The following is a 13,614-nucleotide window of genomic DNA, read 5'->3' as shown; positions in this document are numbered from 1 at the left end:
AGGAGGCATTTGTCTTAGTATTTGGAAGACAACGTTTTAGGTGTTTTACACTGATTTTATCCTCTTCACAACCCTCGAAGGTGGGTGCTGTTAACACCGTAAGGAAATACTGGGGCTCAAAGCCATTAGACGTTAAGTGGTTGTTTTTTGTATGCCACCTAGTCTGTGGTATTTTGTTATAGCAGCCTGGATGAACTATGTAAGACAACGTTCAAATGTCTTAAATCACTTCAATCCTAAATTTAATACCAAAAGAATACTACTCTCTGAGGAGCTCAAATTAAAATTAGGTACTAAAATTATGCCAGCACAAAATGTATTTGAGAAAAAAATAAACCCTCACATACACATATATCCATATATCAAAGGATTCCAAGGAAAGCTGTCTTCCATGTTTAATCCTTTCAATGAAAACCCCAGGAATAAACGTTGGTGAGAGTTTGCTAATAATTCCCATAATCTGTGGTTCACTAACCACCTATTACTTTTAGGAAATTTGGTCACAGGACTCCTCAAGAGTTTTACCTGAGAAAATACATATTGTTGAATGTGTTTACAATAAAATATATTAATAAATATCTTATTACTGTGTTAATTTTTACTGAATTTCTACTAGACTAGTTCAGCAAGAACAACTGTTTTAGAAACCTGCTTCTCCACTAAATTGAATCTTCTTGAGGAACTTTTTTGGGTTTTTTTTCCCAACTTTCTGCCTACATATCAGGTTCTCCTAATATATGCATATTAATATAATACACATTATAATACACATTATATTAATACATATAATTCTAATATGCATTATATATAATGTGTTTTAATATAATATACATTAGGATAATTATATATGTATATAAATAAACATATGTAAGTGAATAGACTTCTAGTATTCCTTTTAACTTGACATCCCTCAGTATTATAAATTGTAACATACGTTACTAAGAGACACAATGAACTTCCCACAATAATTACTTTCTATCAGCCGTTTTATGTTAACACTTGGTATAAACTGACACAGGGAACTTGGTTATGTAATGGTCAAAGCAGATCCAAGACCAGAAAAGAGTATAAATCATCATGAGAGGGTTAATCTTTCCAAAAACGAGTTTACTAACTAATCTCTCATTGACTCATCAATTTGGAAATTGATTTTAGATTTCTATTCGATCTGATTTTTTAAAGTTTACAAAGCATGTCAGACAACAAATTAAGGTGTACCAACAACTCTTCTCATCTAGAATTCTGTTAATGCTTCTAGCAGGAGTCACTGTCGGGAAACCTTTACATAACTGTTCTTTTCTCTTATGCTCTATATGTAATATACCTTCATCACCATGCGCTTCATCGGGAAACTCCCTTATGTGGACTGTCTCCCAAGGAATCAAATTAAGCCTAATTATACTTAATGGCAATGGCTGCTGCTTAATTTGGATGGTAATTCTGCTTAATTGAGATGCCTTCAGGTGACTAAGTAGTGCTCTTATAAGAAGATCGGTGCGTTAGTCTATCAACTGGAAGCCTTGGTTCTTCTCTGAACATTTCACCAAAATAAATAAAGGAAGGCAAAGAATTTTCTGAAGCAGTATAACACAAAATTCCTGAAATTTAACTTGTTAATTGTTACGTGTTCAGAGTCAATAAAATATATATGAAGTCTTATACAAATATATATGAAGAAAAATCTATGTAAATGTACAAAAACATGAAAGAGAAAAGTGAACTTGTACAATGAGGAAAATGTATAAACCCAAACTGCACAAATTCATTATTTCATTTGTCATTTTGCAGTTTGGTCAAGTTTAAAAATCAACTTCAAAACATCAGAGGACGTATTTAATTAGTTTTAACTAATTTTAGTCCACTGGTGTCTGGTAAAACAGGATTATAATGGGATTTGAAACATTTGAAAAGCAAAAGATCAATCTGGTGATAACCGAAATCTCTTCCTTTGACCTTTTGCTTGTCTGCATGTGGTAGACATGACTGGTTACCCATAACCATTGGCCCTTTCTCTGGCTTCCAGATGGTTCTTTCCTCAGGCTGTCCATGATCTGGACTGTGGACATTTTACTCAATCGGACCAGAAGGGAAGCCTCTGGGAATTTCTAGACAATTCCTACCATTTCTAAGAAAGACATGCCACATTTCTTCATTGAACACTGAATGTGATGGTGTGGCAGCATCTTGTGACCTGAGGGGGATGGTATCGCTGCTCTGGAGACCCAAGCAGAAAAGAAAGGCAAACACCTGAGCACTCAGCAAAGTTACTGAGTTCCTGAATTAAACCTGGAATCTCCCTGGCTCTGCATGAAATAGTTTTTCCCTAAAACTTCTGGCTTTTAGTCAGCTCTTCTATTATCTACAGCCAAAAATATCCTACTGACGCACTGAATAACCTATTATTTCACTTCCTTGTGGTTCTCGTCCAAGTGATAATGGAATAGATAGCTACAAAAGAAATACCTCTTCCTTAGGGAGGAAGAAAGCTAACGAAGAGGCTATCACAGTGCAGTGCAAAGAGCACGTGTGTTTTTATCCCGAAGTAAGAGTAAGCAGCTGTGCTATCTTACCTTCCCTGGGTCTCAGCTCCCTCTCTGCCAGGTAAAGGGTTTAGACAATGGGAACTCTAAGCTTCCTTTATTTGCACAGAGATATCAATTATTCCAGTATATACAGTGTGGATGAAGAATGTCGCCTGCGGCATCAGTAAACAAAGGATGTTGTGGCCATCAAGCCACCAGCCTCTGCACCCTGAGGGGATTCAGGTTGGAGAAAAACAGGATACTGGCCCTAGATAGTTGAGGTGCTGCGTATCAAAGGAATGATTTCATTGAGCCCAGACCCTTGCATCTTCCCACACATAGAAGCGCTAAATTCCTTAACTTGAGAGGTCTGGTTTTCTCTTATTAACAGTGATCTTTTGATGTTCGACTGCCTGTTTTTTTCCAAAACCTCCTTTATACCCTGGCTCCTCCCGTACCTCTTCAGGGCAGTCCCTGAGATCTGAGAGGCTGTCTCCTGGGCTTACGTCCTCAGTACGTCTGCCGAATAAAACTAATCCTCAACTTTTAGGCTGTGCTTTTTTTCAGTTGACAATTGGAAAGGAACAGAAACACAGATATACAGGCATATCTTCCATATAGGAAAATATTTATGATGATCCCATATGTAATCTTGATTTAAATGAATTTTTAAAATACTGGAAGGGAGTTAAAACAAATCTCCTGACGGGTTAGTTTGGAGCCACTACTTTCCCTGTTGGAACACCAGGGTATCCCACTTCATCCATACAAGAGTTTAGTATTTTAAAACTCCACGTGGCACTTCTAGTTGCAAGATCACTACCATTCATGACAGTGGAGCCCAGTCCACCCTCCGGCTGGCCCTGAGAGAAAGATGATGCCACCATCAGGACTCTCTTTGGCTCTTTCTGTCTCCACTGCACGATGTCACAGACATCCCAGGTTTCAGCAGCTAGGGAAACACCTGGGAATTGCGAACTGACCACTACCAGGGAGACCCACTTGGAGATACAGCAGGCACCTCACTCTCACTATGCCTAGAGCCAAACTCATCATCTCTTCCCATAAAAGACTGGTTTCTGAGGCCCTTTCCCTGGTTCGAGGTAGGGAGAACTTAGAATCTATTGCTCCAATCTGGAATAATTAGGAGAGTAAAGAAGGGCATCATCATCAGTAATTATGCAAAGACAGCGGACGCCCACCAGGACTCCCCAGGAAGCTAGACCCTGTGCCCATTCTGGCCAGGGCTTCACCACACACACCAAAGCCATTCCTGACTCCTCCTCCTCCCCGCTTACAGCACCTGCACTTGAAGCCAGGTGGACACAGTGTGAAGCAAGAGCATCAAAACCACCTGCCCATGGCTCCGCACCCCTTACTCCCCACCCTCCACCCATCAGTCATCAACTTTTGCTGAGTAGATATTAAAAGTTCTCATCACAAGAAAAAATATGTGTAACTGTGTGAGGTGATGGATGTTAACTCAACTTATTGCGGTAATCATTTAAAAACACATACGAAATCATTATGTTGTACACCTTAAACTAATACAATGTTATATGCCAACTGTTACATCACAATAAAACTGGAAAAAAAAGAGCATAAACATAACCTCCAGAACCAGTAGCGGGCAAGCACACGGAGAATACTCACTAAGAATTAATCGAATCTAAAACCGGCTCTGCGACAAATGTAGACAGGTACACACACAATGCAGCAGCAGATTTTCATTAAGACAACCAAATGTAAGGGTGCAGGACATTCACCAGGCTGTTCGCTGTGAACAGGTGCCCAGGCAGAGGCTGGTTTCATCAGGTCGCAGAGGGGGAAGGTGAGAGCCTTACCTTGTCTGGATCTGCTGTGGTGATGACCCACACACAGTGTGCATTGTCTTCGTACTGCACTGGGTAGTTAGGGGAGGTGATGACACCACTGGGCCCACGCAGATTTGATCCACACGTTCTAGCTAGAAGTACACAGAGATGATATTACTTCCCACAGGGATTCATCCTGTGACGAAGACACCAGATACACACGGGACTTCAAGTTATGTGTCTACTGCATTCATTGTAATGGAAAGCTATTTGTGAGCTCAACTTGGCAAGTAGATCTTGCTCAGCCCTCAGGACCCCTGCTTGGTATCTGCAGTGTTGACCTGGAACTCTTTATTATGTTTCCCAAGGCACTGCCGTTCACAGAAGGACTTGATTACAAGAGCACCATGGACAATGTCAAATCAAATTAGTCCATTTCAAGCACCATTCTGACTCAGAGACGGTCTGTATAGACCTTTGGTTGCACCCAATGCAATAAGAATTCAGGAGACCGGAGTTAGTGTCTCAGCTATGCCCTACACAACATGACCTTGAACCAGTAATCCCAACCCCCCACAGCTTCATCCTTTTAATTTTAAACGAGGATGGTGGAACAGATGATATTTAAATTTCCTCTCAAGTTTTACACTGTATCATTGTATTCTGTAACAAACTGTACCAATTTCCTTATAGCACAATGCAAATAAGAACTTAAAACAGTTGAATTTGTGAAGCAAGAAAATAGAAACGGTGGCTCTAAAAGGAAAAAGAAAATACCTTAAAAATGAAAGACCAAGTAAATCACGGAAGTAACATAACCCAATAAGAATGACTAAATTTTGAATATAAAAGTATCTCAACTGACCTCCATTTTAAGAAAGAAGCCTTTAAAAAATCAGTACACAATTTTGTAAATCACATGTCAGCCTGAACTCCACTCTTAACATTAATAATTTAAACTGGGTTTGAGAAAAGAGCAGAAGAAACTAATTTCACAAATAAGAACTAATACAAGAGAATCTCAGGTTCATTTTCCTAAGATATCATATCACACGAACTGATTAAACTGCTGTCCACTGAAGAGTAGATTTTATTCATAACCCACCCTTCCTTCCTTCCTTTTGTTGGCTGAGCAAGTCAGGTATTGTCCTAAGAGACTGAGTTACAAGAGAACAGGATTCTGACCCCCAAGGGCCAGGTTGTAGGGGAGGAGTCACAGAAACCTTTTAATGGGGAAATCCCTAACTGCCCTCCAGGAATATATCTCTCTCTTCCATTTACATTGATACAGCAATAATATCAATTATGCCTACTCCTAGTATTGTAATTGTCAATGTACAGATCTCTCTTTCCAACAAGGTTGTGGTTCCCTTGACCTTGGGAAAGCATCCTTCCCTCACTTATCTGTATATCCTCAGCACCATATCTAATGTTGACAGCTGCTGACCTAAAAAATGTGGGAAGCTGACTTTACACAACATTTCAGGTACTTGATACTTACTATGAAAATAATTAGCTAAGAATTAATCTACTACACATTGATTAATAAAAACATATGAAAGTTAACTTTTAAAATATTGGCATTTGCTTTCCAGATGAACAACACTTTTTAATAAATATGGATAAAGTGTCACCTGGTTTTCAAAACCCAGCAGGCGTGTCCTGGTTCCAAAGGTCATTGAACAGAGCAGAGCCCACAAGCACATACACCTGTGCTGTATGATTTCCCTCTCCAGTGAGTCTGCCTTTAGGAACATGTTCTCGAGAGGATCATGAACTTCAGATCCGAAATTTTCTTAAAGCCCTCTAATATTATGGGTATTAATTACAGAAACTTAGAAGGAAAGTTATCAATAAAATTTGAGTTATCATACCTTTGTGTTACCCTACTTTGTGAAATTTCACACTGAAGAGCTGATAGAAACATAAATAGAGTGTTACTCAATAAATATCTGTTGACTAGTTTTAAACTAATATTATCAAAGTGCCATCCTAAGTATTTCAAACTTCGAAAAAAGACATGTGAAGAATGTGTGCAGTGGGGAACTGATGTGTTACATTACCACGGACAATTTGTACTCATCCAGTCATTAGCCCCAGCTGTCAGTCTGCTAGAAAGTTCACCAAATCTGACAGCCTGTCAACGGCCCTGGGTCTTAGTTGTTTGCTTTGAAGCTTGACCTCAACTTGACTTATTGAAATTGGTTCCCAGCTCTTCATGAAATTCATCTTACCCCACTGTTTGGGGAGATAGGATTTTTAGTGATTATATTTTTAGTGAGATAACTATTAGTAAAATTTACATAGGAAACCAGCACATTTTCTACATTTTCCTGCATACATGGTACTGTGTTTCACACAGAACAAGTTATGAATCCAGTCCCTTCAGAAGTATTTCTCACCAACACTTGTCAAATTAATACATAAAATATTTTTTCGTTTTCTTAGAACTATGTCCCTATTTTTGCAGTATATTTTCCTAATAAATTAACTTTTTAACTCTTTTTTCTACCCATACTTTTAATCAAGCCATCAAAATAATCAGCTGAAATGAAGTATGTGGGAATATTCAGGGCAGGGATTTTGTTTATTTTGTTTTCCTCCCTGTATAACCTCAACAATTAGAACAATTCCTGGCATTCAACAGTTACCCCATAGATACTTGTTGGTGTGTTTTTTTAGTAGGTTGATAGCCTTAAATAATACGATGTAACTCTAATTATTTACTTCTAATCCTCTTTCTTGGGAAATTGTTGAGAATTCTAGCTAGTACCTCGGTCTTTGCCTTTCTAAGTCGTCCCCATTCTAATCATCTGCCTCTTCATCATGTGGTCATCCTACCGTCATCACACCAATTACAATTCATTAGGTACTCGTTTCTTGTATCAAGGCTTTCCTACTAGTCAGAGACAATTCTCAGATTTTCTATTGGCCACAACTCAAAGTTCAACCATCTATGTGTGGAGTCGCTATCAGATAATACTAATGTTTCTTGAGTGATCATGATTTCTGTGCGCCCTTATCCAACTCCACACGGTGGGTGAGGTACAGACTGGACATTCTCTTCTGTGTCTCCTGCAGATGATCTGCTGCCTGGGTGTTCTCCTCTGCTCTCTGGGTCTGCTGCAGGAAGGGTCACACCGAGCTGCAGCTTCTCCGAATTGTCGAGTGGAGAGAGCAGAGGGAACTCTACTCCCTCCCCTGCAGCTGCTCAGGCACAGAGAAAGCTTAGCGACCTGCTCTGATTAGGACGAGCCATCTCCCTGTGTCCTTGCAGATGGGGAGCTACTTCCCACACAGTTGCTTCTGGATTAAACACACACTGGATTAGTCAACAAAGTACTTAATTAAGCAAATAATTAGGTAATTACAATATACCAGTGCCAAGCAAATTTTTATAGCAAGATTTAAATGCATTCCCATAATGGAAATGTATATACACATTTATACGTATAACAGTTGAACATCACTTTCTGCTCCTGCAAAGGCTTTCCCCCTTGTCAAAACCTTTTTGGAAATACAACACCTAACGTAAAGTAATTTACACTTAAATCTTAAAAATGCTTAATAAATGTTCTTTTGATAATAACCACGACCTAATTAATGTATAGCTAATATCACTCATGTGACAGTGTTCTAAATTTGTAAACTCAAATTTTGCTTATATCTTACATGTTTTTAAGATAAAAGCAGAATTCACAAAATGACCATTGGAAATATAGATCAAGAAGGAAAGTGGAAAGAGAGTATAAAACTAACCAATTCTGAATGTCAATATGTGACATTTATCCATTTAATCACTGAATATTTATTATGTATAAAACATTTGTTTCACACAATTTATCCTATATAATTTGAAGTAGTAATTTATCTATTTATGTATAATCGGTTCCAGGAATCTTTACTGTTCTATAGTAACTACTTAATTAATCAAAATAGTTGAAGAGAATAATATTCTAACTGACCAAACTTAAATTAACAGGATATCTGGACTCACATCTGAAGCTTTTTTCAAGCACATTAAGAATTATACTGGATAGTGTATATCTTGTATGATTTAGAAGAAAACCACAGATTTTATGTCTATAACCAGACTGTCAACCAAAATGGAGAAAGTATGTCAGAGGTTAAGAGCTTGCTTTTCTTAATCACACCTGAGTTCTAGGCCTGGTTTATGAAGTTACTAGATGTCCTATCTTAAATTATTTCATTTTAAGCCTCTCAGGTTATCCACATAATAATCGTAACTTCATCTATGATAGCTGTAAGGATTGAAGGAAAGAATTCAAGTAAAGCCTTCAGCGCATTGTTCGACACACCATAGCATAGGGAGTAAGGAAATAAACAGTAAATGCTTTGTGAGAGTTGGGCACTGTTTCAGGCATAGAGGATACAGCAGAGAGAGAACAAAATTAAGTTCCTTGACTTCCTCAGGCAATTAAACACATGACCATTTAATTCAGGAGGATATTTGACCTTTACAGAAAAGCAGAGTCGGGGTTCAAAGCATATCTGGAAGAGGGTGGGCATGGAAGGGTTTGGATGAGACAACATCTGATGACCAGTGTAGGATGGAGACCCATATGGACACCTGGGGCAGAAGTGTTCCAAGCAGAAGGAAAACAAATGCAAGGGAGCTGTCACAAACTTCCCAGGCAGATTCTAGGAACATAATTAGCACCAAATTAACATTAGCTTTCAGGTAATTTTATGTCAGTAGAATTTGAGAGGAGTGGTATAAAAATACATGGCTTTGTTATTTCCAGTAACTTAATAAAAAATAGAGAAAAACATGTTTTTCTCCCAAGTGACATTCAAGTAAAGAGTATAAATCCTTAGAAGTCTAGAAGCGAAACCAGAAATCTATCCAAATTCACTGGAATTAAAGTAAAAGTTAAAAGTGTGAGAAATTAAGAGGTACAAACTTGCAGTCATGAAATAAATGAGTCACAGCATAGGGAATAAAGTCAGTAATAATTTAATAACTTTTTATGGTGACATATTGTAAGCAGACTTATGGTGATCATTTTGTAATGTACAGAAATACTGAATCACTATGGTGTGTAACAGGAACTAACATGGTGTTGTAGGCGATTATACTTCAAAAACAAACAAACGAACAAACAAACTCATAGAAAAAGAGATCAGATGTGTGGCTACAAAGGGGAAGAATGGTGTGAGGGAGGAAGGTGGTCAAAAGGCACAAACTTCCAGTTATAAGATAAATAAGTACCAGGGATGTGATGTGCAGTGTGATAAATACACTTAATACTGATGTCTCTTACATATGAACATTCCTAAGAGAGCAAACCCTGAGAGTTCTCAATATTTTTATATCTATCACAAGGAAATATTTTTTCTTTAAAACGTGTGTATGCTTCTTTAAATCTCTGAGCTCACAGCTACCTGATATAAAAATCAGTATTAAAATATAATCTTACAATTGGCTCTGGACCTTTAATCTGGTAGGATGAAGTCATCTTTCAGGTATAAATGGTCTTTTCACTACTATTTAAAAGGTCATTTCTGTATGGACAGAAACTATAAGTACGGAAGAATAAACTGTAAAGTTCTTGGTAAGTGAAAAGTTAATAAGTTAAGGGTAATTCTGAGCTAACCTGACCTGGAATCCCAAGATAATAATAACTTTATTCTGTGACCCTTGGTAGCTCTAATTGGCTTCCATGTAACCACAGCTACAATTACAAAAAACACTTCACTTTTCTTATGTGCCCTTTCAACTCAGAGAGCAACTAAAAATATTAATTCCACAGATCAAAGTGCATTAGCATTAGAAGAAATTCTCTCTCTATATCCCCCCTAAATATTGATGGAATGAAATGCCAGCTGGAACATTTTACTTAAAAAAAAGAAGTATATCCTCTTCTTCTCTTTTTTGTTTCCTTATTTTAAAAATCTACTGCTAGTTAAAGATACTTACACAGTTTCAAACAGCTCATATTTTACCCTGTGAAAAATCAGAATGGTTGTTTTCATATCCCTAAATGAAGTAAGCATAATTTCAAACAAAATCACTTGTGTAATTACTGAGCTATGACAACCATTCATCCCTGTAGGAAGAAAAGGTAACATCTCCCATTCTCAGAGCTAATTAGCTAATGTAAGTAAGCATTGGCTTAGGACCCAGCGTCCAGATGTGAAAGATCACTCCTGACTCACTGCAATTTATCAAATGCCTCTATCAGATATTCCTTCTGTGGAGAAGGCATGATAATTACTTAAGAGTTAGAGACCCTTCATGAAGAAGGGAGCCTTGAGAATAAGTCTTTCCTTAACTGACTGAGCTGAAATCTCATAATGTGTGCAATGCTCAGACCAGAGGCATTTTATTGCATTTGATAGATAGCTGGATTTAGAACATGTGGCTGAGATGATCAATATAAGGGCTGCTTTAAAGGCTCCAAGTGCATCAGGAAAACCCAAGCCATGGTGCTTGCCTCTTACCTACAATGTATTACGGGGTAGCACAGAGGAAAAGATGAACTTGAAAAATTGCACTTGGTGTCTGGAACCTACTGACAGCTAAGTAAATATCCCTATGTTCTGTTTTGGGTAGCATCTGAAACATCATTTTGTTTCACGTTATCTATCTCCCCCTACATTTTAGACAGCTAAAGCTATCTTTATAGAAATAACCATAAAAGTTCCACCTAAAGAAAGGTTTTTTTCAGCTCTTCTTTAATTGAGGAATCAGTCATTAAAAGCCAGTAGAGACACTATTTAAAGGAGGGAATGATGACAGACTCAGGGTTCCTAAATGTTGCCAACCTGGAAAATGTATGGGCTTTAATGGAAGAAAGTATGTTCTACACTGAGGGATGCCTGCCAGGAAACCAGCCATGACTCATGGAGATCACTGCTTCCCTTCACACCCACAAGCCTGTTGAGTGCTGAGAAAACGAACTGGGCTGAGCTACACTGCGAAGTGGCGCTGTCCATGGTAACCACTAGCGCATCTGACTATCAGGCGCTTGAAATGCCGCTGGTCTGAGCTGAGATGTGCTCTGAGCATAAAATGCACACTGGATTTCCAAGACATAGTATGAATAAAAGAAAGAGAAAAAAGTAAAGCATCTCCCTATATAATCTTTTTGACTGTACATTAAAATGATATTTGTAATATTTTGGTTAAATAAATTATCAATGTTATTAAAATTAACTGCACCTGCTTCTTTTCCTTTTCAAATCTGGCTATCAGATGTTTTAAAGTTACATCTGTGGCTTGCATTTTATTTCTAGTGGAGAGCCCTGCTCTAGAGACTGCTCAAAGTGATCCTCTGTTGGGTCAGCCTACAGATGCACTAAGACGTTTGACCATCCATCTGTCTATGTAATTGATCAGGTCATGGTACATGGTGATTACTTATGTTATATAAGACTCTGTCACCCAGACTAGAGGGAAGGGTGTTCCTGCTGGCTTTGCTGGAGGAAGCTGCCTCTTGTGAGAGGGCCATGTGGCCAGGAGGTGAGTACAGGGCAGAGAAAGGGAGTTGGGTGTTGAAGTGGAGGACAGGTTCCTTGCTTAACCATGATACTTACAGATGAGCCCTTTCCAGTCCAGAAAGTGGGATATTCATATACACATAGCTCCACCCTTTTTTTCATCCATATAGCTTACACATATACTCCTGCACTGATACAAAAATGCCAAGGGACATGAGAGAGGGATGAATGATTCTCTAATTTATTTACACTCTCCACTCATGAAAAGCTGCAGATGATATAGGGAAGCAAAAAAAAAAAAAAGTGTCATTTATTCAGTGATTTATCCCACCTCTCCTTATAAAAATATACCCCCATGGCAAAGATTCCCTTAATATCTATTCTCCTTTTCTTTCACAGAAATATAATTGTTTGGCATATATTTAAACACACAATAAAAAAATATATAAGTTTCTAAGTCTCACAACAAGGTGAGAATATCTGGCTGGATTTTGGCCAATGAGAATGAGCAGAAATCCATATTATGGTTTCTGCAGACTCTCGTTAGCATGCATCTTCTATGTCTCTCCCTGCTTCTTCTAACCACCTCCATCCAATCACCTGGAGTTTGGATACCACCGTGGACTATGAGGATGGAGGCGTGACCATAGTGAGGACAGAGTGAGTCTTGAGGACATTTTCATATCTGAAACAGACCTGCCATCCTTGTCCTGTACTGCCTAGCTCTTAACGTCTGTATAAGAGAGAAATCCACTTCCATTTGTTTTAAGCTTCTCTTGGGTTTGATTTTCTGTCACCTAATTGTTATCACCTAATTCTAAACAGTTTATCTCAAATTCTCCTATTTAGGAGATTTCAGGACTTTATTTTTTTTGTTTAATGTCGTACTACTCTAAATGCTCTAAAATACATATTTCTTTAAAACTGTTTTTAAAGATATTTTTTATTGTTCTCTAGACACAGTCTGCTATCATTCTATTATGCAGATTTAAAATATACATCCTATAAGAAAACTCTTCCTTAATTATTTCTTGCTGCTATAGCTCATTATTTCAGGAAGTTAAAAGTAATACATTGAAAAAGAGCTAAAGGATTAGTCCATGAAAATGAAGGTACATCTAATTAAAGCAAACCAGCTGAGTTAACAGCTGGGAGGAAAAAAGAAGAGGTGAATAAAGTTGAGCGTGACAAACAGAAGTGGGTGTGGGAAGAGGTGAGGAGGCTTCCAGGGAAACCAGGCCAGAACCACACAACAGACGAAGACCCTGTGGGAGAGCTTTCTCTTCTAAAATGATGAAGCAGGACATTAGAGTCTATGGGAACAGGAAGTCAGACGACTCCTCCTCTAATTACCTCTAAAAGTGAGCAGTTGGTGGTCCAGGGGGATGGAGGGAACTATCCCACCATTAGCCTGGATGGAGCAAGCACCTGAGTGTTTGACACCAAATCAGCATATAAGCTGGGGCCAACGTGCTGGGAAATTGTTATGAGTGTAGATGAGATTTGGGTCAAAGGGGAAAAAAAAAGGAAAACTTCTGGATTAATAAATAGGGTAAGAATCAAATAATATCCTACTCAAGAGTTCCTTTCTGTTACTCTAAAATATCAATTTAAAGCAGATGCACATTTACTAGTTTTGTCTAGTGTGGGCTTTTAAAATAATGACATATGTTCCTGGTATAGAAGAGCAAGAAAAACATTTTTTCCTTAGGGCAAAGATAATACCTGTGGCTTAGTCCTCATTTGTAACTGGGGCATGAACATTACCATCCTTTCATGGGAATATGGATTTTGCTACAGTTCCTTTGAAAGCC

General features: G+C 38.1%; 1 protein-coding gene across 1 annotated transcript in view; it reads right to left on the bottom strand.

Moving 5' to 3' along the window:
• The window catches only part of CSMD1 (CUB and Sushi multiple domains 1), a 1,461,432-nt gene that overhangs the window by 464,774 nt on the left and 983,044 nt on the right, over positions 1–13,614 (bottom strand). The window contains exon 12 of the mRNA XM_060085850.1: positions 4,367–4,488. Within this exon, the coding sequence (XP_059941833.1) occupies positions 4,367–4,488 (122 nt within the window). The remainder of the gene's footprint in view (positions 1–4,366; positions 4,489–13,614) is intronic.

The sequence above is a fragment of the Mesoplodon densirostris genome, chromosome 20 (genome assembly GCF_025265405.1).
Source record: "Mesoplodon densirostris isolate mMesDen1 chromosome 20, mMesDen1 primary haplotype, whole genome shotgun sequence".
Classification (NCBI taxonomy): Eukaryota; Metazoa; Chordata; class Mammalia; order Artiodactyla; family Ziphiidae; genus Mesoplodon; species Mesoplodon densirostris.
This window is presented reverse-complemented; position numbering and strand designations above follow the sequence as displayed.